This window comes from Odocoileus virginianus, chromosome 6, assembly GCF_023699985.2.
Source record: "Odocoileus virginianus isolate 20LAN1187 ecotype Illinois chromosome 6, Ovbor_1.2, whole genome shotgun sequence".
In the NCBI taxonomy this organism is placed as follows: Eukaryota; Metazoa; Chordata; class Mammalia; order Artiodactyla; family Cervidae; genus Odocoileus; species Odocoileus virginianus.
The window spans coordinates 12,318,768-12,344,456 of NC_069679.1; the positions used below are offsets into that span (position 1 = coordinate 12,318,768).

The window sequence follows — 25,689 nt, forward strand, 5'->3', positions numbered from 1 at the left end:
CATTACAAAACTACAGTAATCAAAGTATGGTACTGGCATAAAAAGAGACATTTAGACCAGTGGAGAGGAACAGAGAGGTCAGAAATAAGCCCTCACATACATGGTCAAATGATTTTTGACTAAAGTTCCAGTCTTTTCAACAAATGGTGCTGAGAAAACTGGACATCTGCATATAAAGGAATGAAGTTGGACCCTTATCTTGCACTGTATACAAAAATTAAATGAAAATGAATCAAAGAGATGAACATAAAGGCTAAAACGATAAAGCTCCTGGAAGAAACAGGGGGAAACCTTCATGACCTTGCATTTGGCAATGATTTATTGAATATGACACCAAAAGCACAGGCAACAAAAGCAAGAATAGAAGTTTTGGACTATGTCAAATTTTAAACTACTCTGCATCAAAAGACACAGGGTGAAGAAGCAACCTACAGAATGGGAGAAAATATTTGCAAACCATATATCTGGTAAGAGTTTAAGATCCAGAACTTACAAAGAGTTCCCATGATTCAATGATAACAAAATAATTCAATTTAAAAAATGAGCATAAGATCTGAGTAGACATTTCTTCGAAGAAGATATACAATGGCTAGCAAGTATGTGAAAAGATGCCCAACACCACTAATAGTTAGGAAAGTGCAAATCAAAACCACAATGAGGTATCAACTCACACCTATTAGGATAACTGTTATTTAAAAAAAGCAAAAAGAGGAAGAAGATACGTGTTGACAAGGATGTGGAGAAATTGGGACCCTCGTGCACTATTGTTTACATATGTGCACTAATGTAAAATGGTACAGCCATTATGGAAAACAATGTGGCAATTCCTCAAAAAATTAAAAATAGAATTACCATACTACCTAGCAATACCAGTTCCGGGTATATGTCCAAAAAATTGAGAGCAGAGTCTCAAAGAGGTATTTATACACTCATGTTCACTGTAGCATTATCCACAATGGTCAAAAAGTAGAAGCAACTCAAATGTCTATCAACCAATGAATGGATAATCAAAATGTGGTATATACACACAATGGAATATTCAGTTTTTTAAAGGAAAGGGATTTGGATACATGCTGCAACATGGATGAGAACTGAAGACTCTAGGTGATATAAGCCAGTCACAGAAAGATAAATACTGTATGATTTCACTTATGTGAGGTATCTAGATTAGTAAAACTCATAGAAACAGAAAGTAGAATGGTGGTTGCCAGGGGCTAGAGGGAGGGAGAAATGGAACTTGATGTTTAATGGGAACAGAGTCTGAGTTTTATACGATGAAAAAGTTCTGGACTTTGCACAGCAATGTGAATGTTGCTAACAGTACTGAATTCTATTCTTAACAGTGGTAAAAAGAATAAAGATTGTTATGTCTGTTTTACCCCCACCTAAAAAAAATACAGTGAACGAGGAGGCCTGAAAAATAGGGACTTAGACCAAGAAAGAACAGAGACTTCACTGTTTCTTCATGTGGAGGCGAGTAAGAAAGCCTGGACTTTCAGGTTCCCTTAAGAGAGAAGGTGGTGGCCTCCGGAGATGCATTTTTCTCTTCCAGAGTAAATGAACAGTGTGGAACTTGGCTGCAGAATTTATGGGAACTGGCATACATTAAACTATGTATATTTGTATAAACACATACATAGGGCTGGCATATGGTTAAAGGCTATTGTGGGGTGTCCCTGGTGGCTCAGTGGGAAAGAATCCGCCTACCAATGCAGGAGACACAGGTTCCATCCCTGGTCAGGGAAGGGTGCCACATGCTGCAGAGCAACTAAGCCCTCAGCTACTGAGCCTGCGCCCTCTGGAACCTGCGCTCCACGAGAGAAGGTACCGGAAGGAGCACCCTGCGCTAGAGAGTGGCCCTCACTTGCTGCAACTACAGAAAAGCAGTGAAGACTCAGCACAACCAAAAATAAATGAATAAATACAAAAAATTTTTTAAAGGCTGTGCCTTCCAATGAAGGGGGATGTGGGTTCAATCCCTGGTCGGGGAAGTAAGGTCCCACATGCTGTGGGGTGTAGCCAAAAAAGTTTTTTAACATGCTGCTGTAGTGTAGTCCATGAAGACTTGGATTACTCCAAGTGTCAGCAATGCTACCAGAGATGGCCATGGAAGAAGAGGACCCCAGAATTAAGTTCATGAGATGGGTCTGTGATCTCTAGAGCATGGTTATACAGAGTCTTATGATCATTCAGATTCATAAGGAGCTGTTTGGTCTCAGAACAAATGGGTAGTTTCAAGAACAATGATGTTGTAGGTAATGTTTATAGTGGAAAGAAGACAGAACATCTCTGCATCTTTCCAAGCTATTATGAAAAAGGTTTTATAAATTTGCTTTAAACATTTTTTTCAATGAAAACAATTCTACTTCTATTCAGGCCTTCCTCTGCTGTGCTAACAATCTGATTTCTACAACATTGGCTGGAAGTAAAAATAAAACAGACCCACAATAGAAGTTATTAAAAAATTAAGTAAAATGTAGGTTATTCCAAACACAATCCTCATGTCTATTGATTAAGAATAATAGTAATACTCCTCTGTTGCATTGGTTTCAAAATTTAAGAGATAGAATGTGAAGTGATTATTTTTTTCAAAAAGCTCATGCATGTGGACATAGTAGAATACTCCTGTATGGCAAAGGGAAAATGGAAGTCTTTGGGCCAAAGAAGCAAGCTTGATAGGTTTGGTTAGGCTGTCACAGTGCTGGTCCACTTTTAAAAATGGAATTAGCTGCCAACATTTAATATATTAAAGGGGAAATTTTTAATTAAATCATTACAATTTCAACCATTTAGGGTTACTTACCTGGCTCCTGTAGCATTTCCGTTAGCTAATAATCTCTTCCAGAAAAAAATGACAAAGTTTTGGAAGATTATATTTGCCTTGATACCCCTTAGATTATGTCTGCATTGATACCAGTATTTTTGTCAGTTGTGAAAGTCATTAATCATCTGTATACAAAGGATTTAATTTCAGGAATAGTTTAAAAATATGCAAGCTCACAGGCTTACCTGTATCAGGGCAGGCATGATCATTAACTCTGAAGGTTTATAGAATGTTTGGGATCACAGAGATAAGATTTGAATGGGACAAGCTGTCCTACATTGGTGGAAATGTTACGTTTCAAAATCAAATTCAATACCATTTTAAAAATTGTGTTTCTAAAACATTAATTTGTGCTAAAATTCAGCAGAGAGCTTCTGAAAAGATATACAATAGCATTGAAGAGACGGAGCACATTTTGATTAGTATCTAACAGATCAGTTAGTAGTAAAATACTTCAGTTTCAGTTCAGTCACTTAATCGTGTCTGACTCTTTGCAACCCCATGGACTGCTGCGTGCCAGGCTTCCCTGTCCATCACCAGCTCCCAAAGCTTGCTCAAACTCATGTCCATCCAACCATCTCATCCTCTGTCATCCCCTTCTCCTCCTGTCTTCAGTCTTTCCCAGCATCAGGGTCTTTTCCAATGAGTCAGGGTCTTTTCCAATTTTACTGGAAAAGTAAGATATTTATAAAGACCCAACTGTTCTGCAAGATTTAGTACATATGCCACCTCTCTCCCAAATGTGTATCAGGGAACATTTGGTGACTTTGAGTGGGAGCAGGAAGGAATTGAGAGATCTGGTCATCCAAAACTGCAAGAAGGATTATCCAAAGGCATCTATGCTTTGGATAATATGCTCCTTAAAAGCCATCACTTGTCAAGAAATATCTGTTATACATGACTACTAAAGGGCTTCCCTGGTGGCTCAGATGGTAAAGAATCCTCCTGCAATGCAGGAGACCTGAGTTTGATCCCTGGGTTGGGAAGATCCCCTGGAGAAGGGAATGGCTACCCACGCCAGTATTCTTGCCTGGAGAATTCCCATGGACAGAGGAGCCTGGAGGGCTATAGTCCATGGGGTCACAAAGAATTGGACATGACTGAGTTGCTAAAACTTTCACTATTTTTCTTTTTAAAATTATGAATCCTACTGCCAGGCAGACCTCTTTTCAGCTAAATTTGCTTTTCCTGCTCTCTTGAACTGCTCAGAATCTGAACAGGTGTAGAGGTAAAATGCCATATGTACAGAATTTGTCAGTGATATTACACCCGAAAAACTTGTACAAAAAGGGGGAGGAAAATGATAAAACTCACACTGATGCCACTGCTAGGGGCCCAGATGACCAAGACATCTGGACCCAGCTAAGCAGAAGCATTATTTGTGTGGAGGTCTCCTTTGGGCAGTGGCCCTCATCCTGGTCAGATGTGTTAGACTCCAAGCAACAAGTGTGGCCCCCGTGTCCTGGATTCAGTTCCCGAACGAGACTCCAAGTTGCATCGTGTTCTTCTGAGCCCTGCACAGGTGCTTCCCTCCGCCTGATGTCCTTGTTCCCTTGCTCCTCCTTTTTCTATTTGGCTACTTCTTGTTCATCCTGGAGGTCTCAGTTTAAATACTGTTACCTCTGGGAGCCCACCTTGACCTCCTAGACCAAGTTAGGTGTCCCATGTTTGTGTCTCCACAACCCCCAGGACTTGAAAAGCACTGATCACACTGAATAATAGCTTCCTTTGCTGTTTATATCCCCTTATTGCTCCAGAGCTCTGTGAGGCCAGGAGGCAGGTTTGCCTTACATTCCTAATGTGGAGTAAGTTACTCAACAGATATTGGTTGGATGGTTGAACAAACTATAGTACAACCTGTCTGCTTCTTAGCTTACTCAAATACTCTCAGGTGGCCTCTCAGCTGTGGAACTGTCTAGTGATTGTGAGCAGGGCTGAGAAGATGGCCAACATTGGCCGTGATGCCTAACAGTTTCCCAATAAGCAGAAATTCTTGGGACAAGTGAACCAGAGGTTTGGTATGCAGCCTGGAACTTCTCAAAAACCACTCTGGAAAGAATGAGATGGAAAAGGAGGATGTGTGTATGAAAGGGGAGGAAGGAAGCTTGGAAATAGCTTCTCAAGACAAAGTGGGATGGTAGTATCTTGACCAGAAGCAGAGAATCAGAGATCAGGAAATCAGAGACCAGAATCAGAGATCATAGAGAGTCAGCAGATGTCAGGGAGGGCTACAGGCAGATATTTTGGAATGATTTAACACCCAAAGGCAAGAAAGACACCAAGAACTGACACCAGAAGCTAGTATTGATTTTCCAGCTTAGAAGCTGGCCATAACATGGCTGGTTGTCAAAAAGCACAGGCTCTCAAACCCTCTGTTCTTAAGGAGCTTTAGTTTTTTTCTGCACTATCAAGCAGTGCAGCTAAAAAAAAAAAAATCACTTTTGAAGACTTTCCATGGTCCTCAACATAGAGTCAAATTTCTTAATATGGCCTGCAAAATCTGTCTGACCAGCCTCATCTTTTTCCTAAGGCAATGAAGGAATATGAGTGGCAAAAAAAAAAAAAAAAAAGGAATATGAGTGGCTCCAACCCAGAATGGACTGGGTTTTCTGTAATCAGAAGAATCTGGAAAAGGAGAATAACTGTAACCTGGCTCTTCAAACAAATCTGGAAGTTCCACCTGTTAAAACAGGAATGAACTTTCTCCAGGGGGAAGGTGGCAAGAACTCCCTTCCTATACATGCAGCCTCTATCTCCTGCCTCTTCTGGATCTGGGGATGCTGGGACCCCATCCTTCCTCAGTCTGATCTGGAATGGCTGAGTTGTTTCTGGGGCTCAGTAATCTGGTCCCTCCCTACTTGTTCCCCTTATCCAAGGTGGGGGCGGGGGCTCTAGTAATAAAACATAGGTAAGCCTGACTTCAGGAGTGGGCCCACCATCCCCAACATGAATGATACCCTGAGATTTGTCAGGCAGGCAAGTTACCTCCTCGGCCCTCACTGGCAGCCGGCTTCACTTGGATAGGACGATTCATCTGAAAGACATCGGACCAACACACCCCATCAGCATGACCGCCTGGCCCTGGGGCCCCGGCTTCTCCACCCCTGGACTTCTCAGGATCTAAGCCCTCACCCCACCACTCTAAACCCCACCACTCTCACACAGGAATTATAGTTTTTCTCCAAGATTCCTCCCTTAAACACAGGACTTTAAAAGGTACTGAAGCCTGAGGATTAGGCCATAGGAAGCTCAGGGCAAGTAGAGGAGGGAATGTGGAGGCTAAAGAGATTCTCCTGCCCTGGGCTCTGGGCACGGACCACGTGAGGCCTGTCCCTCTGGCTCCTGGACTTCCTCTGGGTGAGAAGAATTGGGTAGCAGGGTAGAACTGATGCTGCAGATTTGTGTTTTGTGTCTAAGACTGAGGATATAATTTCTATGTGTCATTTAAACAGTCTGGGAATCAAGATTTAGTGTTGTCTATCCCCAACCCTGCCGTTTAGTGGTTTGTATGACTTAGAGTAAGACAGCCTCTCTCGGATTCAACTTGTCAAACGAGAAAAACCTCCCCCAAGCTTCTATATCACTATAGTCTACACTCACCCTCCCAGTCCTCTCCCTGGGCACCCCCTACCCCTGAGGATGCTGGAGTTCTCCAGGGTACCATCCTCGGCCCCACTTACCCCACTCTTCCCTTTCATCCTGAAGAGTCTCATCCACACCCACAGCCTCTGCTCCTGTCCCCACAGGGATGACTCAGAGCTCTGCATCTCCAGCCTGGACCTCCCGCCTGAGCTTGAGCCCCTTGTGGCCAGCTGCTTGCTGGACACCCCAACTAGAAAGTCCACTGGTACCTTCCACTGAACACACCCAAACCAGAGCTCATCTTTTTGCCCAGACCTGATCCTTCCAGTCACCCAAGCTGTAAACCTGGAAAGCAGCTTGACTCCTTCCTCCCTCCCCTCCCCCACCAACCAATTTCACCTTCTAATTCAAGGGTTCCCTGATCAGGGGCAGATATGAATCACCCGGGAACCATATCAGACTCTCAAGTTGGGGGAACTGTATCATTGGTAAATGCTCCCAGGTGATTTCGATATACACCCCACCCATTCCCATCCCCCAACCACCCTGAGAGAATTCATGATTGAATCCCCATCTCACCTTCCTCTCATGGGTGTTGTGGGGATCACATGAGATAATGGGGACGCAAAAGGTCTTTGTAAACTGCCAGGAGCTGGGTGCGTAGGATGTGAGGAATTATTGTTGGGGGGCAGACAGCTGAGTGCTGGGAGGAATAAACCGCAGCCTTCCTGTTCATGGAGGAAGGGGTACTGATGCCCATCTGGCCTGAGAAGGTGATGATCTGACCCCCTCCCCTCAGGAAATGCAATGCTTCTGCACCAATCAGGGGCCACCTCATCCTCTACCAGTATGCTTGTTGCCGAGACAACGGGCAGCTTCCTGTTACCATAGCCACAAGTGCTACCCAGTAACCATGGTAACGCCCTGGCAGTCACAGTTGAGCAATTTCCTTTGGATCAAATTTGGAGGAGGGGGAGTGGGGAGGGCTTAAAAAAAAAAAAAGGGAAAGGAAAACAAGCCAAGCCTGAACCAGCACAATCCCCCTCCCTCCCAGGACTCAGGTTCTTATGTGCTCTGACACACCCACCCGCTGGTGGTGGAGCACCTGCAGTGGACCAGGTTGTGGGTGGGGGCCGAGACACCGACAGGACTCAGGCTGCAGTCTAGAGGGGATGACAGATCAATCCAAGCAGATCAGGGCGAGCTGGACAGGTCTGGACTGGCCTGGGCCAGGGGCCGGGAGGACAGGACCCCTCCCTGGACATGGCCACCTGTGACTGTGGAGAAGAGACCAAGAGACAGAGCCATGGAGAGCAGAGACACAGGGAGAGATGAAGAGACACAGGAAGACAGAAATGATAAGAGAGTAAGACAGACCTGCAAAGGGGCAAGGAAAGAAATACTGGTGGAGATGAAAAGGAATTGAGGGGATAGGGGTCAGGAAGGGAGCATAGGAGAGGGAGGGTGGAGTATGGCAGAAGGGGAGAAGCCTGGGATGGGGGGCAGTGAGGGTGAGCAAGACCATCATTATTTTATTAGTTCTTAAATAGATTCTAAGAATTTCTCTCTGGAGCCTAGAGTGATGAGCACATGTGACAGCAGTTTCCATGGCAGCTGCCTCCCTGGCTGGGTTTCTGGGGAGATGGAGCTCACTGGGGCTCTGGAGGATGTCCCCTCCCCCCTCCCCCACTGCATCACTCTTTGATGGAGAGTGGGCATTAGGTGGTACATAAACATCCCATGTGGACCTGGCAGAGCCCAGGTCTCAGAAGTTGGGCACCTAGACTTTCCACCACTCAGCCATATTGTCAGTATTCCTAGAACTCTGAAGAGCCCTGAGCTGGGCCCTTCAGGGGAGACAGCGATGACCCTGGGACCCTGTCCTTAAAGGGGAAAATAATACCACCATTTATCCCACTATGTGCCAGGTCCTTCCTGGGGCGCTTTGTATACACTGTCTCTACATTCCTTCCAAACACTCTACTAGAGAATGCCATTGTTCCCATATTACAGATGAGAAACTTGAGGCTGGGGGAAGCTAAATCACTTGTCTGAGATCACATGGCAGTTGAGCTGGGATTTTCCCCCAGGTCTGTCTGACACTGAAGTCCATGATTTTCCCTTGAGTTGCTCAACTCTGTTCTGAAGACATGAACACAAATGAGGCCCAGAGGGACCAGGACCAGGGGAGGAGTGCAAGGTGAAGTGCTGTGGGAGAGGCTGAGTCCAGCTGGAGAGGCTGGCTCAGGGACGGCTTTGTGGAGCAGGCAGGGTTTGAGCTGGGTCTTGCAGCACTGGGGTCACTGGGCCATCATGGGAGGGCAGGGAGAGGCTGCACATTCCAGATGGCTGGGGCATGGAGACGGAGACGCAAGTCTGAAGGAGCAAGGGTTTTCAGGTGGGTGCCTGACATTGAAGGGGCTAGCGAGTGAAAGTTGCTCAGTCGTGTCCAATTCTTTGTGACCCCATGGACTATACAGTCCATGAAATTCTCCAGGCCAGAATACTGGAGCAGGTAGCCTTTGCCTTCTTCAGGGCATCTTCCCAACCCAGGGATTGAACCCAGGCCTCCCACATGGCAGGTGGATTCTTTACCAGCTGAGCCACTAGGGGGCTAGAGTAGTACAAATTTCTCCCAGTCAGATAGATGTGGATTTAGATCCTGGTTTCATCAGTACAATTTACTTAAAGGTCTCTGAGCCTCAGTAGCCACATTAGTAAAAGGGGACTCATGAAGGGGTGTGGTGAAAGTGACAAAAGCTAGATCTTAGTAGATACACCAGATGTAATATGTTTTCTGTTTGTTTTGTGTGTGTGTTTTAAATGGAAGGATATGAAATTGAAAAGTCAGAAGAAGCCAGATTGGGGCAGGTTGTGAAAACTATGATGAGGAAGTTTGTTATATGTCAAGGGCAGCAGAGATCCAGGGAAGCAGGGGAAGAATCTGTCTTATGAAGGATCCCATGAGATGTCATTATACAGAGAAAGGATTGGAAAGGGAAAGATTAGAAGGAGGAAGATCAGTGATACAGGTAAGGGTTGAGGGTGACCTGGATCAGAGCAGAAGGAAATGGACAGATTCAAGAAATGTTGAGGAGGAATGAACTGGACTAAAGTTGTATTGGATGTGGGGAATGAGGAGAGGAGGAAATTCTGGCTGACTCAGGTTTCTGGCTTAGGTGTTGGGGAAGTTGGTAGATGGCAGGTAGGAGGTGCAGGGGAGGAGCCCAAGATGGTGATGACTGAGTTGGGAAAAGGAATGCTCCCCTAGGCTCTGACCTTCAGTCTCCACTGGGAAGTGGTTGGGGAGGGCATCCGGGATTTGGGTATGTTGTCTGTGACTGAAGAAGATAGAGAGTTGCCCACATGAGTTACCTGGGCAACCCTACCCTGCCTTATTCCTTCTATAGCCAGGGGAGGGATGTGGGAGTGGGGTGAAGTACCCACGATTCCCCTTTGAAGAAAAGAAGGCATTGCCTCCTTGGCCAAGCACTTGTCATGGGAGCTCAGGGGAGCTCTCGCCCTTGGCTAAACACTTGTTCCCCTAAGTTTCCCAAATCCAGGCCTATGTCTGCTTCAGGACCTAGCCCTGGAGGGGGAGTCAAGGGAGAGTATGTCAGAAAAAGGAGAGAACAACCTACTCCAGGCCATGGAATGGAGAAGGTCAGCAGCAGCACAGACACATACTGGGTCCTGATCCTTCTGCCCCTGTGAGCAGCAAAGAAGGCCATACCTTACTCCTTCTCTCTGCTTGACTTGCCTACAGTTCCTGCCTTTGGGCTCTGCATCGCCTTCTTCAGACTCTTCTGTCCTGATGCTAACTGTTCCCTCCACTCGGCACTCATGATGCCCTCAGCCCCTTCCCCTCACTGTGGGAAGAATGTTTATTGGAACCTCCCCAAAGAAGGGGCTCCTGGTGGGTCTTTGTCATGGGTGCAAGAGAGAGTTGAGCAGATAAAAAGGAAACCAACGCTGTCAGCACTTTGTTCCACCTGACCCCCTTCCTCTAATTCAGTCCACTCCCGAGTCCCATTCGTTCTAGGGTCTGTATGGTTTTTCTGAATAGATCACAAGTCCATCCTCTCCTCTCCATCCCTGCCTCACCCCCAGCTCCAGGCCAGTATGATATTTACCTGCACTCAAGCAACAGTGTCCAGAGGGTCAGCTGCCTCCAGCAGTGCTTCCTCTCCACGCCAGCCTCACACCATAGCCAGAGTGATCTTTTAATACCAGCCCCTCACTCTTCCCTGCTCCAAATGCACCCACAGTTCCCCATTGTAAGCCTCCAATAAAGCCGAGTCCTAAGACTAGGAGCCCAAACCTGTTAGTCCTGCCTCCCCTGTGGTCCTGTACATGTGATCCTCTCCATTCAGTTGGAGCCTTAGCCATCTCCACTGGACACCTTCCCTACCAGTTCTCACACTGTCCCCAGGATTCCAGAAGTGGCCTTTGTCTTTTAGGTTTCTAGGCCCTCAAACGTGATGATCATGATTCAGCTCAGATAGCATCCCCTCCCTCTCCACTCCTGATGCCTCTTTTATGTGCCCAGAGGTAAACCCCACTGAGGTGCAGTGGGTTATTTCTGGGCTGAAAGCTCCTTGAAGGCAAAGGCGCCAGCTCATGCAATGAGCAGGTGCTAGCACATACAGTGCATCTGTGTGAGATACAGACAGGCAAATTAGATACTGTAGACAGATTAGGAAGAACGTCCCCCTTCTTCTGGGCTGACACAGTCCTATGATCATGAGCATGGCTGGGTCAACAGAGCAAGCCTAGACTACAGCCCCTGTTCGCCTTTTTCACTCAAGCTCTTTCGTGCAGGACAAAACCTGCAAAAGCAAGTGTACTCAGTGTTTGAAGGGGTGGTTGCCCGGGGAAAAGGAGATCATGAGCATGAAGAGAAACAAATGAGGGAGGGGGCACCTTCTGAATCCCGGAAGGCAGGGCTGAGGTTGGGCCTCACTTTCTTCAAGTGGATTCTGGAACTTGAAGTGAGGCTGAAAGAAGCCGCTCCAGCTTCCTGGGGAAGAGGCTGCAGAAGCTGGGACAACCACTGAGGTCTGAAGGCTCCTGATTTGGGAGCCAAGCTTTAATAGGTGATAGAAATTAGCAGGGAGCTGATAGAGAGGGGCTGGAGGAGGTGCCAGTTGGGCAGACACCATGAAATTTCTCCTAGGGGTTCAGCCTTTCTCTTTGAGCTTGACCCAGCTTTTCCTAACCCCATAGTGACAGCTGTGACTATCGCCAGTAGAAGTCCAGATTGAAGTCTTGTCTCTGCTTCTCCAGCAGGTGGCAGATGTGCCCAGGACCCTGAGCCTACATGGATCTGGGCACCTTCCCCCTCCATGCTGGTGGGCCCAAGGCCAGGTGACTAAAGCTGCTGCTGCCCCTGGCAGGCTCAGAGGAAAGATGGATGGCTCGGCCAATGCTGGGGCTGGCCAACAAGGCCATTGATTTTCATTTAGGAGAATAATTAAATATTAATTTTCACTTTGTTAAGCTGAGGAGGGTGAATCAAGCCAATCCTGGCAGTATCAGAGGAAGTCAGGCCATGTTGGAAGACTGAGGATGAAAGGGTCAGAGGGGCCAGGTGTACCCAGTCATCATCTGCTCTAGAACCTTTGACCTCTGTCTGCCGCCAGCCTGGCTCAGGTAACAGTGCAGTGGCTAAGTTAATGAGTTCTGGAGCCTGACTGCCTAGGCTCAAAGCCCTGATCTTCCTATCAGTAACTACCTGACCTTGGGCAAGTCACTTATTCTCCATGACTCAATTTCCTCATCTATAAAATGTGAATGCTATTAGCAATACCTTTTTCATAGAGGATTAAATGACTTTGAACGTGTCAAGTGCTAGGAACACTGTCACTATCAATATATATTAGTTATTATTTCTCTTTTCCTTCCCAGAAATTACCCTAATAGTATAGCGCTTCACTGTCCTTATCTCAGGTGCCCTCAGCCTGATAGAGTCCACCAGGTACCCCTTCAATTGTGGAGCCCTGTGGCTGGTTGAGGAGGGGGTTTTTTTCTTTATTATTTATTTATTTGGCTGCACCAGGTTTTAGCTGCAGCATGCATGATCTTTAGTTGCAGCATACAGATTCTTAGTTGTTGCATTCAGAATCTAGTTTCCTGCATGCATATGCATGCTAAGTTGCTTCAGTTGTATCCGACTCTTTGTGATCCTATGGATCATAGCCCACCAGAATCCTCTGTCCATTCAATTCTCCAGGCAAGAATACTGGAGTGGGTTGCCAGGCCTTCCTCCAGGGGATCTTCCCAAGCCAGGGATTGAACCAGAGTGTCTGACAGCTCCTGCATTGGCAGGTGGGTTCTTTACCACAAGTGCCACCTGGGAAGCCCAATAGTTCCCTCAACCAGGGATCAAACCCAGATGCCCTGCCTTTTTTTTTGTTTTTTGTTTGTTTGTTTGTTTTTGCTATACAATAGGTCCTTGTTGATTATCCATTTTGAATATAGTGGTGTGTCCCCAACTATCCCTTTCCCCAGGCAACTGTAAGTTCATTTTCTAAGTTTGTGAGTCTCTTTCTATTTTGTAGGTTCATTTGTATCATTTCATGTTAGATTCCACCATACGTGGAATGTCATATGATATTTCTCCTTCTCTGTCTGACTTACTTCACTCACTGTATATGATAATCTCTAGGTCCATCCATGTTGCTGCAAATGGCATTATTTCATTCTTTTTCATGGCTGAGTAACAGTCCACTGTATATATGTACCATATCTTCCTTATATGTTCCTCTGCTGGATCCCCTGCATTGGGAGCACAGAGTCTTAGCCACTGGACCACCAGGGAAGTCCCTGGGGGAGGATTTGTTCTCCCAGATTTCATCTTAAGTTTTTTCAGTGCCTTCCATTAGCTTCCAGGATAAAGTGCAAACCCTTCACCCTGGGACTCAAAGTTTTCCCTTCAACCATTGCCCTCTGTGGATCTTCTCTCCAGTCTGGCCCGTGCTCATGTGGGGACCCTCCTCTACACCCCCAGCCCCATTTCACACCCATCTGTTCCTCTTGCCTCTGAACCTTTACCATGATGTTTCCCATATATGGAGTCTTATCACTTGTCTCATTGGCTCTTAATTCTAGTGACAGAAGTCATTTATTTACTCCCAAGGGTGGGTGCATAATGACTTCTACTATCACTCCTAGTAATGCTGCTGTTACTACTACTACCATCAGCTAACCTGTATTGAATACTTACTGTCTGCCAAGATTTGTGTTAAGCACTTTATATGACTCAGTTTATTTAATTATTACAACAGCCCTACATGCTCAGTTTCACAGAGGAGGAAAGCCTAGGCTTAGAGCAGTAAAGAATTGCCCAAGGTCATAGAGTTAGTGAGTAGCAGGTCCTGGATTGACACCCAGGTCTGTCTGTCTCTAGAGCCTGCCTACAGAGGACTGGTGAGAGTGATAAGTTGGTGTCGTGGTGGCAGTGGTGGACTTCAGTTGTCTGACTCTTTGCGACCCCATGGACTGTACCCTGCCAGGCTCCTCTGTCCATGGGATTCTCCAGGCAAGAATACTGGAGTGGGTTTCCATTTCCTTCTCCAGGGGATATTCTCTACCCAGGGACTGAACCTGGCTCTCCTGCATTACAGGCTGGTTCTTTACCACTGAGTCATCCAGGAAGCCCACGTTGGTGTTACTTGACACTGAGCCTTCAAGAGCCAGGCTCAAGTTCCTTCAATTACAAGTATTGGTTCTAGGATCTGACACCCCGTTAACAGCTTGATCAGCTCTAAGTAAAGCTTGTCTCTTTTAAAAAATATAATTTAATTTGAATTTTTATATTTTGATTACACTATGTGGCTTGGAGGATTTTAGTTCCTCAACCAGGGCTTGAACCTGGGACCTCAAGCAATGAGTTTGGAGTCCTAACCATTAGACCACCAGAGAATTCCCTAAAGTTTGTTTTATTGCTGGAGAGCTCTGATGATGAGAAATGAATCCTTTATACTGAGCTGAAATTAATGTGGCGGTTCTTTATACCCCACTGATCCTGGTCCTGCCCTATGGGGACACCCATAGAAAACCAAATCCTTCTTCAGGATCTGAAAGCGGGTACCCACCCCAGCAGTAATATGTTTTGAGATCTTACTCTGTGCCAGGTACTTGCTAAGCTTCAGTTAATCCCCCCAGTAGTCCAGTGAGCTAAGTGTTAGTATTACTCACTCCCTATAGGTGAGGAATTGAAGTTCGAATGTCTAAGTAATGTATCTGAAGACACAGAAATGCTAAATGGCAGAGCTGGGATTCAACTCCAGTCTGTGAGACTCAAAACTAGTATTCTTAATGATTATGTTATGATGTCTCCCTATTGTAGCTCCCCACTAAACCCTGTCCAGCTGAATAGCCATGATTCTTCAAATTATAATTCCATAATATATTTTATGTCCCTATACCATCCAAGTCTCTTTCTGGTAGGCTCCTGACCCTCTTAATCCTGAGGCCTGGAATTGGATATATTCCCAGCTTTGGCCTGCCCAGGACAGTGGAATAGCATTCTTGCTCTAGACATGTCACTCCTTGGACAAGAGAAAATGAAGCTGTGTAGCATGACTTGCTCTTGGTGACCCCTAGTTCACCAAGTGTTAGGAACACTAGTTCCTGACAATCACCACTTTCTTCCTCCAGCAGTAGGTCCTACTTTGGCTTCTGTCCAGTGATTGGCCATTAGCCAAGGCCATATCAAGTGCCACTGATGTACAGTGGCCTAGCTGCCTGTAGAATGAGGTCTCTCTTAACCTTGACCTAAGTGTTTGGGGGTGTGGAAGGAAAGCAATCTTGGTGAGTCAAGATGCCCGAAAAAACGCTACAGGAGGAGGATCATCAAGGACCCCAAAACTCGAAGAAACGGGATACCAGCCCAGCAGAGCCTCTCCCCTGTGTATCTGCAAATATGCTCACACCAGTGACAAATGACACCTAACATCATGATTTTAGCCAACGTAGGCAAATTCTAGCATAACTCATAAGAGTAATGCCTTTCCTAAAAGATGGGAATAGTACACTTGGCCCAAGAGTCTCAAGCCCATTTCTTTGGACCGGAGGACTGAAATTAACAAATAACCTGTACCTGTTAAGGGTACAGGTAAGTCCTCTCCTAGAAAGATGACTCTTCTTCTAGTTCCTGATCCCAACCCAGCCACCACATGCTGCTTTGGCAAGCACATAGAGCATGTTCCCAGCCAGAGGTGGTTCCCACCCACCCCAGCCCTGGTGGACTTACCCCTGGCAGGGTCTTCTGCTCGTGCAGTGCACTCTGGGCCTTGAGAGCAGAGTCCCGGGCGCAGTAGGTGAGGAAGGCACAGCCTGGGGAGGAAGAGGCTGGCTCAGGGGGTTTCCTAAAACCCCCAGATACTCTTCCTGGAAAGACCCTATTACATTGACAAACTCAAAGCCATTCTCCTTTCAACTAGGGTACTGCTTCTGAGAAGCCTTCTCTGCCTCCCACCTTCTCTGAAGGGAGGGGCTTCATGTGCCCATGTTGCAGACTCTGGCTCCCTCACTCGCTCCTGGCCTTTTGCCTAGGGAACATGTGCACCCACATCCAATCACATATTCATGCAATCCCACATCTCCCCTCCCCACACCAGCCATAAATCCTGTTGGGGTTAAACCTCCCTAAGCGGCTTTGCCTTCAGCTTTAACCCCAACCTCCCCCTTCCTTTTTGGATTCATACTCCTAAAGTCTCTAAGAATCAGCCTCAATTCCTTCCCAACTTAGTTTCAGATGGGAGGAGACAGAAGAGGAGAAAGAAGGTTGGGAGCCAAGCCCAGGACTCCAAAACTCCTTCCTGATACCTCCTCCTACTTTGAGTCTAAGAAATGGGTTGATTTCAGGCTTGGGAGATGGAACTGGTTTAAGGACATCCTACAGATAGGAGCTTCTAGGGACTTCCAATCCTATCCAAAGTACTTGATCCATCAACCCTCCAGGACTGCAGGGTAGGGCCTCTTAAGACCTTTTATGCCCTAAATCTGACTTCTCTAAAAGAATTAGTTAAAGGGGAGAGGAGTCTGAGTTGAACCAAAGGTTCAGTCCTACCCATTCTTTGTCCAGCCTCAGAACCTGTAGCCTGCTAGGAAGCATAGGGCCAAGACTTCTTCTGTTCCAAAAGTCGTTGAGTACTCACTTACCCAGAAAAGATTTATTGAATACTTACTTCTTATAGTGGTATATTATAATGGCTTGAAGGTAAAGTGGTAACAAGACAGACACATTTCCTGCCCTCATGGGAATCATGTGAAGGATCATGAGGGAGACGTATCTAAGTCCATACAATTGAGGAATAAATGTCTCAAAGAACACACTGACCTCTCAATAATAAAGGGGGAGTTAATGAGGTGATGGAAAGGGTAGTGATTATTTCAAGCAGAGAGAATAGTACATATAAGAACTGAGTGAAGAATTCAGTGTGTTGGGGAAACAGATGGAAGGCCAGTATGGTTGAAGGTTGGTAACTGGGGGCAGATTGGCCAGAGAGGTATGCAGGGATCAGCTCATCTGTAACTTCAATCTGGATTTTGAATTTTGTCCTAAGAACAGTAGAGAGCCACTAAAGGGTTTTAAGCAGGGTTGTGACATTAGGTCTGTGTTTTCAAGAAGAGCCTTCTGAGTAAAGGAAGGAGAAAGACCAAAGGAAGAGAAAGTGGATGTGGGAAACCATTAGGAGCTTGGTGTAGTTTTCCACTTAGACCTCAGCAGACTGCAAAGGCAAATGGGAACATTTTATCCATTGTCTTCTATGTGGCTGTCCTCTTAAGGTGGGCAGATATCTGCCATTCACTGGGTTAAAGAGACCTTAGAGAACTCCTGAAACAAACACTTATCATATCAATGGGAAAATTGATGCCCAGAAAGTATGCCAGTGGTAGGACAGGGTTTGGAATCTCCAACTCCTAGGCTGCACTTGTTTTCAAAGCACTGTGGCTGCCCGCTTCAGTATTCACCATCTAAAAGAAAATGAGTCACTCTGGCTTTTGGACGTCACTGTTGCTGGGGAGAAGGTGGAGAATATGTTGATTGGGAGACCCTCCCCACTGACCTTGCAAAGTAACCTTGCCTTCAAGAGTTGTGGGTTGATTTGGGGAAAAAAATCACCAAAACCTAATTCCGCTTACGTCCCTGCTCCATCCTCCACCACCAAACCATATTAGCTGACGTCAGAACTGAGCAGGGCTGGGGCCCTGTCTGAAAGGCTCAAGGGCCTAGTTGCTGCCAAAAGGAGCCCTGTGTGGACAGGGAGTGGAAGAATGGAAGGATAAAAAGACAGAGAAGCATGGCTTGAGGGTCAGATGAATGGGTGGGGGGGGGGTGGGGAACAGGAAGAATTAGAACTAAGTGGAGAGAGAGAAAAGATTAGAGAACAGTTCAGAGACTCATGGTGTTTGAGTGAGAAGAGTGAGAATTAAAGATAATCTATACACTTTCTTTACTACACAGATTGCTCAGAAAGACCAGCTTGTACTTACATACTGAAATAAATGTCTAAAAAATAAGACCATAAGTTGCTATGGATGGATGGGCAGCTGGGCAACTGGACTGCATTAGAAGGGATCTGGGTGGTATGGTCTTGTGGTTTCATGCCCCTTTAAAAATAACCCCACTCCAAAGGGTTTAAGATGCACTGCTACATAGCTGTTCCCGGATCCTCTATGGGCATTTTCCTGAAACTCCTACATTAGTGTGCCTAGGAACTCCCCAAAGCCTCTGAGTGGAAAAGGAGGCAGCCTGATTCCAGCTCTCAGCCCTTAGGAAAATACATTTAGCTGATACCCAGGGCCTACAACTTCTCTCCTGGAAAGATCATGGAGGATAGTTGGACACCCTCCCCTACTCCACAGAACCTGAAACTACAGCATGGTGAAGGTGGGGAGAGAAAAAAGTGATTCTTTTCAAATAATTTCCTTCCTGTGCCCATGTATGACATGTGACTCTGGCCATCTTACTCCAGCCCAGCCTGGACAGACTTTTCTGCATGTAAACAAGCCTCCTCCCTATCCCTACAGGAAGAAAGAGGTGTGGCAGGACAGGACCATGGTGCCTGTCTCTTGAACAGGATCTGGGAGAAGACCACTTTCTGCCTCTTCAACTTGACCCACCCTTGAGGCTCTGGTCCACAGGTTCTGGTCTAGGACCAGCTTGTGAGGAAGGGAAAGCCATAAAGAGGATTGGGAGGCCATAAAGAGGATTGGGAAGGGACAAATATGTGGCACGGGAGTGAGGAGATTAGAGGGTAAAACAAGTGTGGGTTCAGCTGAGAGGACACCTGAGATGCGGGGGATGAGGGAGCACAGATGGCTGGAGTTCCTGCTGAGGTCAGAGTCCTGGACTCAGATCAGAAGAAGACAGTGTTGGGGTTCTGGATGGGAATGGAGAGACTGGGGCTATTCCTAAGCAAGAAGGTGGGATTTGGTGGAAAGCCTCCTGGGAAGGGAATTGGATTTTGTGATTTAGACAGGCCTGCATTCTGAAGAAGGCAAGAGTTTGAGTCTGTGGGATTTTAGGTTGGCAATCTGAATCAAAAAAAGGCTCTAGATGTTGCCAGGTCTTGGAGGCAAGAATGAGGGGTGCAACTCCAAAATGCGTGTGAACGTTGGTTAGCCCTGAATGGGCTGACACCAGACGTGGGGAAGTGGTGGTGATTCAGGAATGATTGGGTCCAGGGTTTGGGAGACTGAGGGTGTCAGAGACTTAGAAGGTGGAATAAGTTCCCAAATTCCTGGATTTGGGCTGTCTGATGGGAAAGATAGAGGGAAGTCCAGCTGAAAGGTGGGGACTGTTAGGGTGTGAGAGCCAAGGGGTAGGGAATTGGAGGTTAGAATAGAGAACACGTCAGGGGGCCAGAGTGATGATCAGAAGGAGGGTGTCAGAAAATTCTGGGTTGAGGGTTCTGTGATCTGGGAGAAAGACTGGGCTGAAGTCGGCTGGTATTGGACTGGTGTTGGACAGGCTCTAGGCAGGGCTTGGGTTGGGGCTGCAGTTGAGGCTGGGATTTGGGCTGGGCCTCACTCTAATCGGATTGGGGCTGGGCTGGGCAGGGCTGGGCAGGGCTGGGCTGGGCTGACCCCGCGCACCTTTGTGGAGGCCGGTGAGCCGGTCCTTCAGCACCGTCAGCTCGTAGATGCGGCCGAACTCCTCGAACAGCGGCTTGAGGTCCTGCTCGTCCAAGCCCCGCGGGATCTGCCCCACGAAAAGCTTGATGGCGTCGTGGTCCTTCATGGGCACAGCAGGACCCGGGTTTAGCCCGCTCATGCCGATGCCGCTGTCCGCGGTGCTGAAACCCAGGCGCGGGCCGGGGCCGGCGGGCGGCGCAGACCCTCCGGGCGCCGCGGCCATATCCCCGCCCGGTCCGCCCTCCCGCCGGTCCCGCCTGTCCCGCCGTCCCCTCCCTGGACCAGTGGAGAGGGCCGGGGGGGAGGGGGCGGGACCCAGGCGGCGAGGGCACGGGGGTGGGGGGGGAGGGAGGCTGCACAGGGGGCGGGGCCCGGGTGGAGGGGCGTAGAAAGGGTGGGGCAGGCTGGAAGGGGGCGGGGCAGGGGGCGGGGCAGGCCCGGGCCGAGGCGGCGGGACGCTGGGGTCTGGCTTGAGGTCCCCGCGAGGCGCTCTCTGGGCTCCCGCCCGAGCTCTCCCGGAGCTGAGCCCCGAGCCCCAGCCCCTGTGTTTGATGACGTAAGGGCAGCTGGCCGCCGGGTCTACGCAAATGATTTGCATAATGAGGAGGCAACGGCCAATCAGAGATGGAGTTGACCGTGTTCGGCCGGGGGCGGGAGGGGCGGCTGGGCTCTAGCGCTCCTTCCTGCTCGCCATGGCAACCGGACCCTAGGATGCCCTGTGTCTGTCGAGTATGTGCGGGCGTGGCCGTGGATCGTGCGTGTGCGCCTTGGACAGCGTGAGGGGAAGTAGCTTTGTCATGCGTGGTGATGTCTGAGGGAGTCAGAGCTAACCCCCCTTCTCACACACCAGCACACACAGGCACACACCTCCCATCACTGGAGCGTTTCCTGCGGGGGTGGATGGGGATTCCTCTTCTCCATTCCCACTACCGAAGCCAGTCCTCGGAGCTGATCCCACCCCGCCTATCACACAGCTCTCTCCTCAACAACTACCTTAAGCACGAGACTCAAATACATTCGTCTCCCACGGATCCCACAAAAACTAAAAATAAAAATTTAAAGAAAGAAAAACAAAACAAAAACTCCAGAACACTCTTGGAACATGAATTCCTCCTCAGGAGAGTGAGGGAACTTATATAGCCGTATTTGCTCACGCGCCTAGTTCATCCTGACTCTGTGAGCTCACGAGTGTTATCCTCTTTTTCCAGAAAAGGAAACTGACGGTCTGAGGGTCAAGGAGTTGAGGGTCTGAGGGCCAAGGAGTTTAGGGCCAAGCCAACCCCTAACTAACATCTGCTGGGGCCAGGGCAAAAGAAGAAATGAAAATACACATGCTGCGTGTCTAAATATTTAAAAGATATAAATCAAGTTACAAGTTGTTAAATAAAATATGTTTATTTCTTATTTCCACAAATACTCCTTCATAATAAAAATGAAAACTATGTGTAAAACTGCTTTTATATGATGGAAAGTTGGCAAAATATCAGAACTGATGGAATTTTATTGCTCTTCTTATGTCTGAGTATTCTCTTGATGGGTCAGTGATATTTGGGCACAAGTAGTACAATAAAGATTAATAATGCATAAGTTATATGTTTATTTCATAATTTTTTTCTTGCCTTCTTTCATTAAAATTGCTAATCTGTCTCCACTGATGACTGTTCAAGAGCAGCAGTAGCAACTGGAATCAGCAAAATGTTGCAATATTCAAATTCAGAAATAACAATTAAATTTCTTTTTTTACTTTTAGTAAAAGTTATTCCTGTAATTACCTGATTATGGAATGGTTACCAGAATATTTGTTTCACTGAGCTCGATGTATTTTTAAAAATTTCTTTGAAACTTTCTCTGTAAGTCTATTTTTTAGTTTTCAAGTGTTTGGAGAATTTTCCTGTTGTCTTTCTTTTATAGACTTCTAGTTTCAGAACATACTCTGTATAATTTCAGTTCTTTTACTTTTGTTGAGGTTTTGTGATCCTCAGAATATGATCTATCTTGGTAAATGATTTTTTGGTGACTGAACAGAATATTTTCAACAGTATATTCCGCTGTAATTGGATGGAGTATTCTATAAATGCTGATTAGATCCTGTTGGTTGATGGTGTTGTTTAGTTCTCTATCTTTGCTGACTTTATGTCTACTTATTTTCTCAACTGTTGAGAGAGGGGTATTTAAATCTTCAACTGTAATTGTGAATTTATTTCTCCTTCCAGTTCTATTTGTTTTTGCTTTACATATGTTGCAGTTCTCTTGGTTGGTGCATACACATTTACGGTTGCTGTGTCTTTCTGGTGGATTGACTCTTTCATCATTATGTCATGTCAATGATTATATTCTTTGCAACCAAAGATGGGGAAGTGCTATACAGTTAGCAAAAACAAGACAGAGCTGACTGTGGCTCAGACCATGAACTTATTGTCAAATTCAGTCATAAATTGAGGAACGTAGGGAAAACTACTAGACCGTTCGTATGACCTAAATCAAATCCCTTATGATTATACAGTGGAAGTGACAAATAGATTCAAGGGATTAGATCTGAGAGACAGAGTGCCTGAAGAACTATGGACAGAAGTTCATGACATGGTACTTAAGGCAGTGATCAAGACCATCCCCAATAGAAAGAAATGCAAAAAGAAAAAATGGTTGTCTGAGGAGGACTTACAAATAGCTGAGAAAAGAAGAGAAGCTAAAGGCAAAGGAGAAAAGGAAAGATATACCCATTTGAATGCAGAGTTCCAAAGAATAGCCAGGAGAGATAAGAAAGCCTTCCTCAGTGGTCAACACAAAGAAATAGAGGAAAACAATAGAATGGGGAAAACTAGAGGTCCCTTCAAGAAAATAAGAGATTCCAAGGGAACATTTCATGCAAAGATGGGCTCAATAAAGGAAAGAAATGGTATGGACCTAACAGAAGCAGAAGATATTGAGAGGAAGTGGTAACAATACACAGAAGAACTATACAAAAAAGATCTTCATGATCCAGATAACCACAATGATGTGATCACTCACCCAGAGCCAGACATCCTGGAATGCGAAGTCAAGTGGGTCTTAGAAAGCATTGCTACAAACAAAGCTAGGGCAGGTGAAGGAATTCCAGCTGACCTATTTCAAATAATAAAAGATGATGCTGTGAAAGTGTTGCACTCAATATGGCAGCAAATTTGAAAAACTCAGCAGTGGCCACAGGACTGGAAAATGTCAGTTTTCATTCCAATCCCAATGAAAGGCAATGCCAAAGAATGTTCAAACTACCACACAATTGCACTCATCTCACACGCTAGCAAAGTAATGCTTAAAATTCTCCAAGCCAGGCTTCAGCAATACGTGAATTGAGAGCTTCCAGATGTTCAAGCTGGATTTAGAAAAGGCAGAGGAACCAGAGATCAAATTGCCAACACCCGCTGGATTATTGAAAAAGCAAGAGAGTTCCAGAAAAACATCTACTTCTGCTTTATTGACTATGCCAAAGCCTTTGACTGTGTGGATCACCATAAACTGTGGAAAATTCTGAAAGAGATGGGAATACCAGACACCTTACCTGCCTCCTGAGAAATCTGTATGCAGGTCAAGAAGCAACAGTTAGAACCTGACATGGAAAAACAGACTGGTTCCAAATTGGGAAAGGAGTATGTCAAGGCTGTATATTGTCACCCTGCTTATTTAACTTATATGCAGAGTACATCATGTGAAATGCCAGGCTGGATGAAGCACAAGCTGGAATCAAGATTGCTGGGAGAAATATCAATAACCTCAGATATGCAGATGACACCACCCTTATGGCAGAAAGTGAAGAGGAACTAAAGAGCCTCTTGATGAAAGTGAAACAGGAAAGTGAAAAATTTGGCTTAAAACTCAACATTCAGAAAACGAAGATCATGGCATCTGGTCCCATCACTTCATGGCAAATAGATGGGGAAACAGTGGAAACAGTCAGAGGGTTCAAAAATCACTGCAGATGGTGACTGCAGCCATGCAATGAAAAGACGCTTGCTCCTTGGAAGAAAAGCTATGACCAACCTAGATAGCATATTAAAAAGCAGAGACATTACTTTGCCAACAAAGGTCTGTCTATTCAAAGCTATGGTTTTTCCAGTGGTCATGTATGGATGTGAGAGTTGGACTATAAAGAAAGCTCAGTGCAGAAGAATTGATGCTTTTGAACTGTGGTGTTGGAGAAGACTCTTGAGAGTCCATTGGACTGCAAGGAGATCAAAGCAGTCCATTCTAAAGGAAATCAGTCCTCAATATTCATTGGAAGGACTGATGCTGAAGGTGAAACTCCAATACTTTGGCCACCTGATGTGAAGAACTGACTCATTAGAAAAGACCCTGATTCTGGGAAAGATTGAAGGCAAGAGGAGAAAGGGAGGACAGAGGATGAGATGGTTGGATGGCATCACTGACTCAATGGACATGAGTTTGAGCAAGCTCTGGGAGTTGATGATGTACAGGGAAGCCTGGCCTGCTGGAGTCCATGGGTTCGCAAAGAGTTGGATACAACTGAACGACTGAACTGAACTGAATGTCATTGTCTGTTCTTGAGAAATTTCTTACTTTGAGATCTGCTTTATCTGACATTAATATAGCCACTCCTGATTTATTTTTGGTTAATGTTTACATAGTATATCTTTCCTTTTATTTTCAACCTACTTGTACTGTTATATTTAGTGTGACAGCATATAGTTGGGTCATTTTTAAAATTTAGGTCATCAATTTTTGTCTTTTAATTGTTGTATTTAGACCATTTACTTTTAATTTAGTTATCAATATACTAGGGTGTTAAATCTGCCACTTAATTTTCTGTCTTCTTTTTGTTCCCTGTGTTCTTCATTTCTCTATTTTCTTTTTTCAATCTTCCTTGGAATTAATTGTTCCTTATTCTAGGTACACTGTAAATACACATCAAAGTTTACTTGTATTGACATTTTACCAGTTCAAATGAAGTATAGAAAATGCACCTACCTTTAAGTCCCTTTGTGCGTGTTAGTCACTCAGTTGTGTCCAGCTCTTTGTGATTCCATGGACTGTAGCCCACCAGTCTCCTCTGTGCATGGGATTCTCCAGGCAAGAATACTGGAGTGGGTAGCAATTCCCTTCTCCAGGCGATCTTCCCAACCCAGGGATGAAACCTGGGTCTCCCACATTGCAGGCATATTCTTTTGACCATCTGAGCCACCAGGGAGGCCATAATTCCTTTTATCTTCCCTCATTTATAATTGTCATAACTATATTTTCTATACACTTTGAAAACCAGATCAATATTATTCAAAAACAATTTCCTCTTGGAAAACCCAGAGGAACAGTAAAACCTACTATACTTACCTATATATTCACCTTTTAAAGTTTTTATTTTATTTTTTATTTATTTCTCTTTTGACCATACCATGCAGCATGTGGGATCTTAGTTCCCACACCAGGGATTGAACCCATCCTTCCTGCCTTGGGAGCGAGTATGGAGTCTTAGCCACTCGACCACCAGAGAAGTCCCCCCATATTTTCATCTTCCCATTGTCTTTTTCCTCATTCCAGATAGTCTAAAATTACTTTTTTTTTAATCATTTCCTTTACATTTTAATAACTTTGTTAGCCCTTCTTTTAAGGCAGTTGTCCTGGTGACAAATTCCCTAAGTTATCCTTTATCTGAAAATCTTTTTTTTAAACTATTTTTAAAAAGAAATGTTTTTTTATTTGGCTAAACCAAGTCTTAGTTGCAGCATGTGGGATCTTTAGTTGTGGCATGCAAACTCTTAGTTGCAGCAGGTGGAATCTAGTTCCCTGACCAAGGATCAAACCTGGGCCCTGCGTTGGGAGCACAGTCTTAGCCACTGGGCCACCAGGGAAGTCCCTGAAAATATTTTGATTTCCCCTCATTCCTGAATGATATTTTTGCTAAATATAGGATTCTAGCTTGACAGTTATTTTCTTTCAGAACATAAAAGATGTGCCACTTCTTTATGGGCTCCACAGTTTCTGGTGAGAAATCTGTTGTTGTCTGTCATTTGAAATAGTTTTCTCTGACAGGTAAGCTGCCATTTCTTTCTCACTACTTTTACGATACTATCTTTGTCTTTAGTTTTCATAAGTTTGATTATGAGGTGTCTTGAAGTAGATTTCATTGGCTTTATCCTGTTTGGGAT

General features: G+C 45.7%; 1 protein-coding gene across 4 annotated transcripts in view; it reads right to left on the reverse strand.

Moving 5' to 3' along the window:
- The window catches only part of CELF6 (CUGBP Elav-like family member 6), a 29,690-nt gene extending 9,582 nt beyond the window's left edge, over window positions 1-20,108 (reverse strand). For 2 of the 4 annotated variants that reach the window (XM_070468780.1, XM_020894283.2), the window contains exons 1-3: window positions 19,514-20,108; window positions 15,663-15,745; window positions 5,810-5,858 (exon numbers count right to left, since the gene is read on the reverse strand). In XM_070468780.1, the coding sequence (XP_070324881.1) occupies window positions 5,810-5,858; window positions 15,663-15,745; window positions 19,514-19,775 (394 nt within the window). In that variant the 5' untranslated portion in view covers window positions 19,776-20,108. Of the gene's footprint in view, window positions 1-5,809; window positions 5,859-6,985; window positions 7,201-15,662; window positions 15,746-19,513 lie in introns of those variants that run through there. The other 2 variants (XM_070468783.1, XM_070468781.1) reach the window with 2 other exon arrangements.
- Window positions 20,109-25,689: the final 5,581 nt, after the last annotated feature.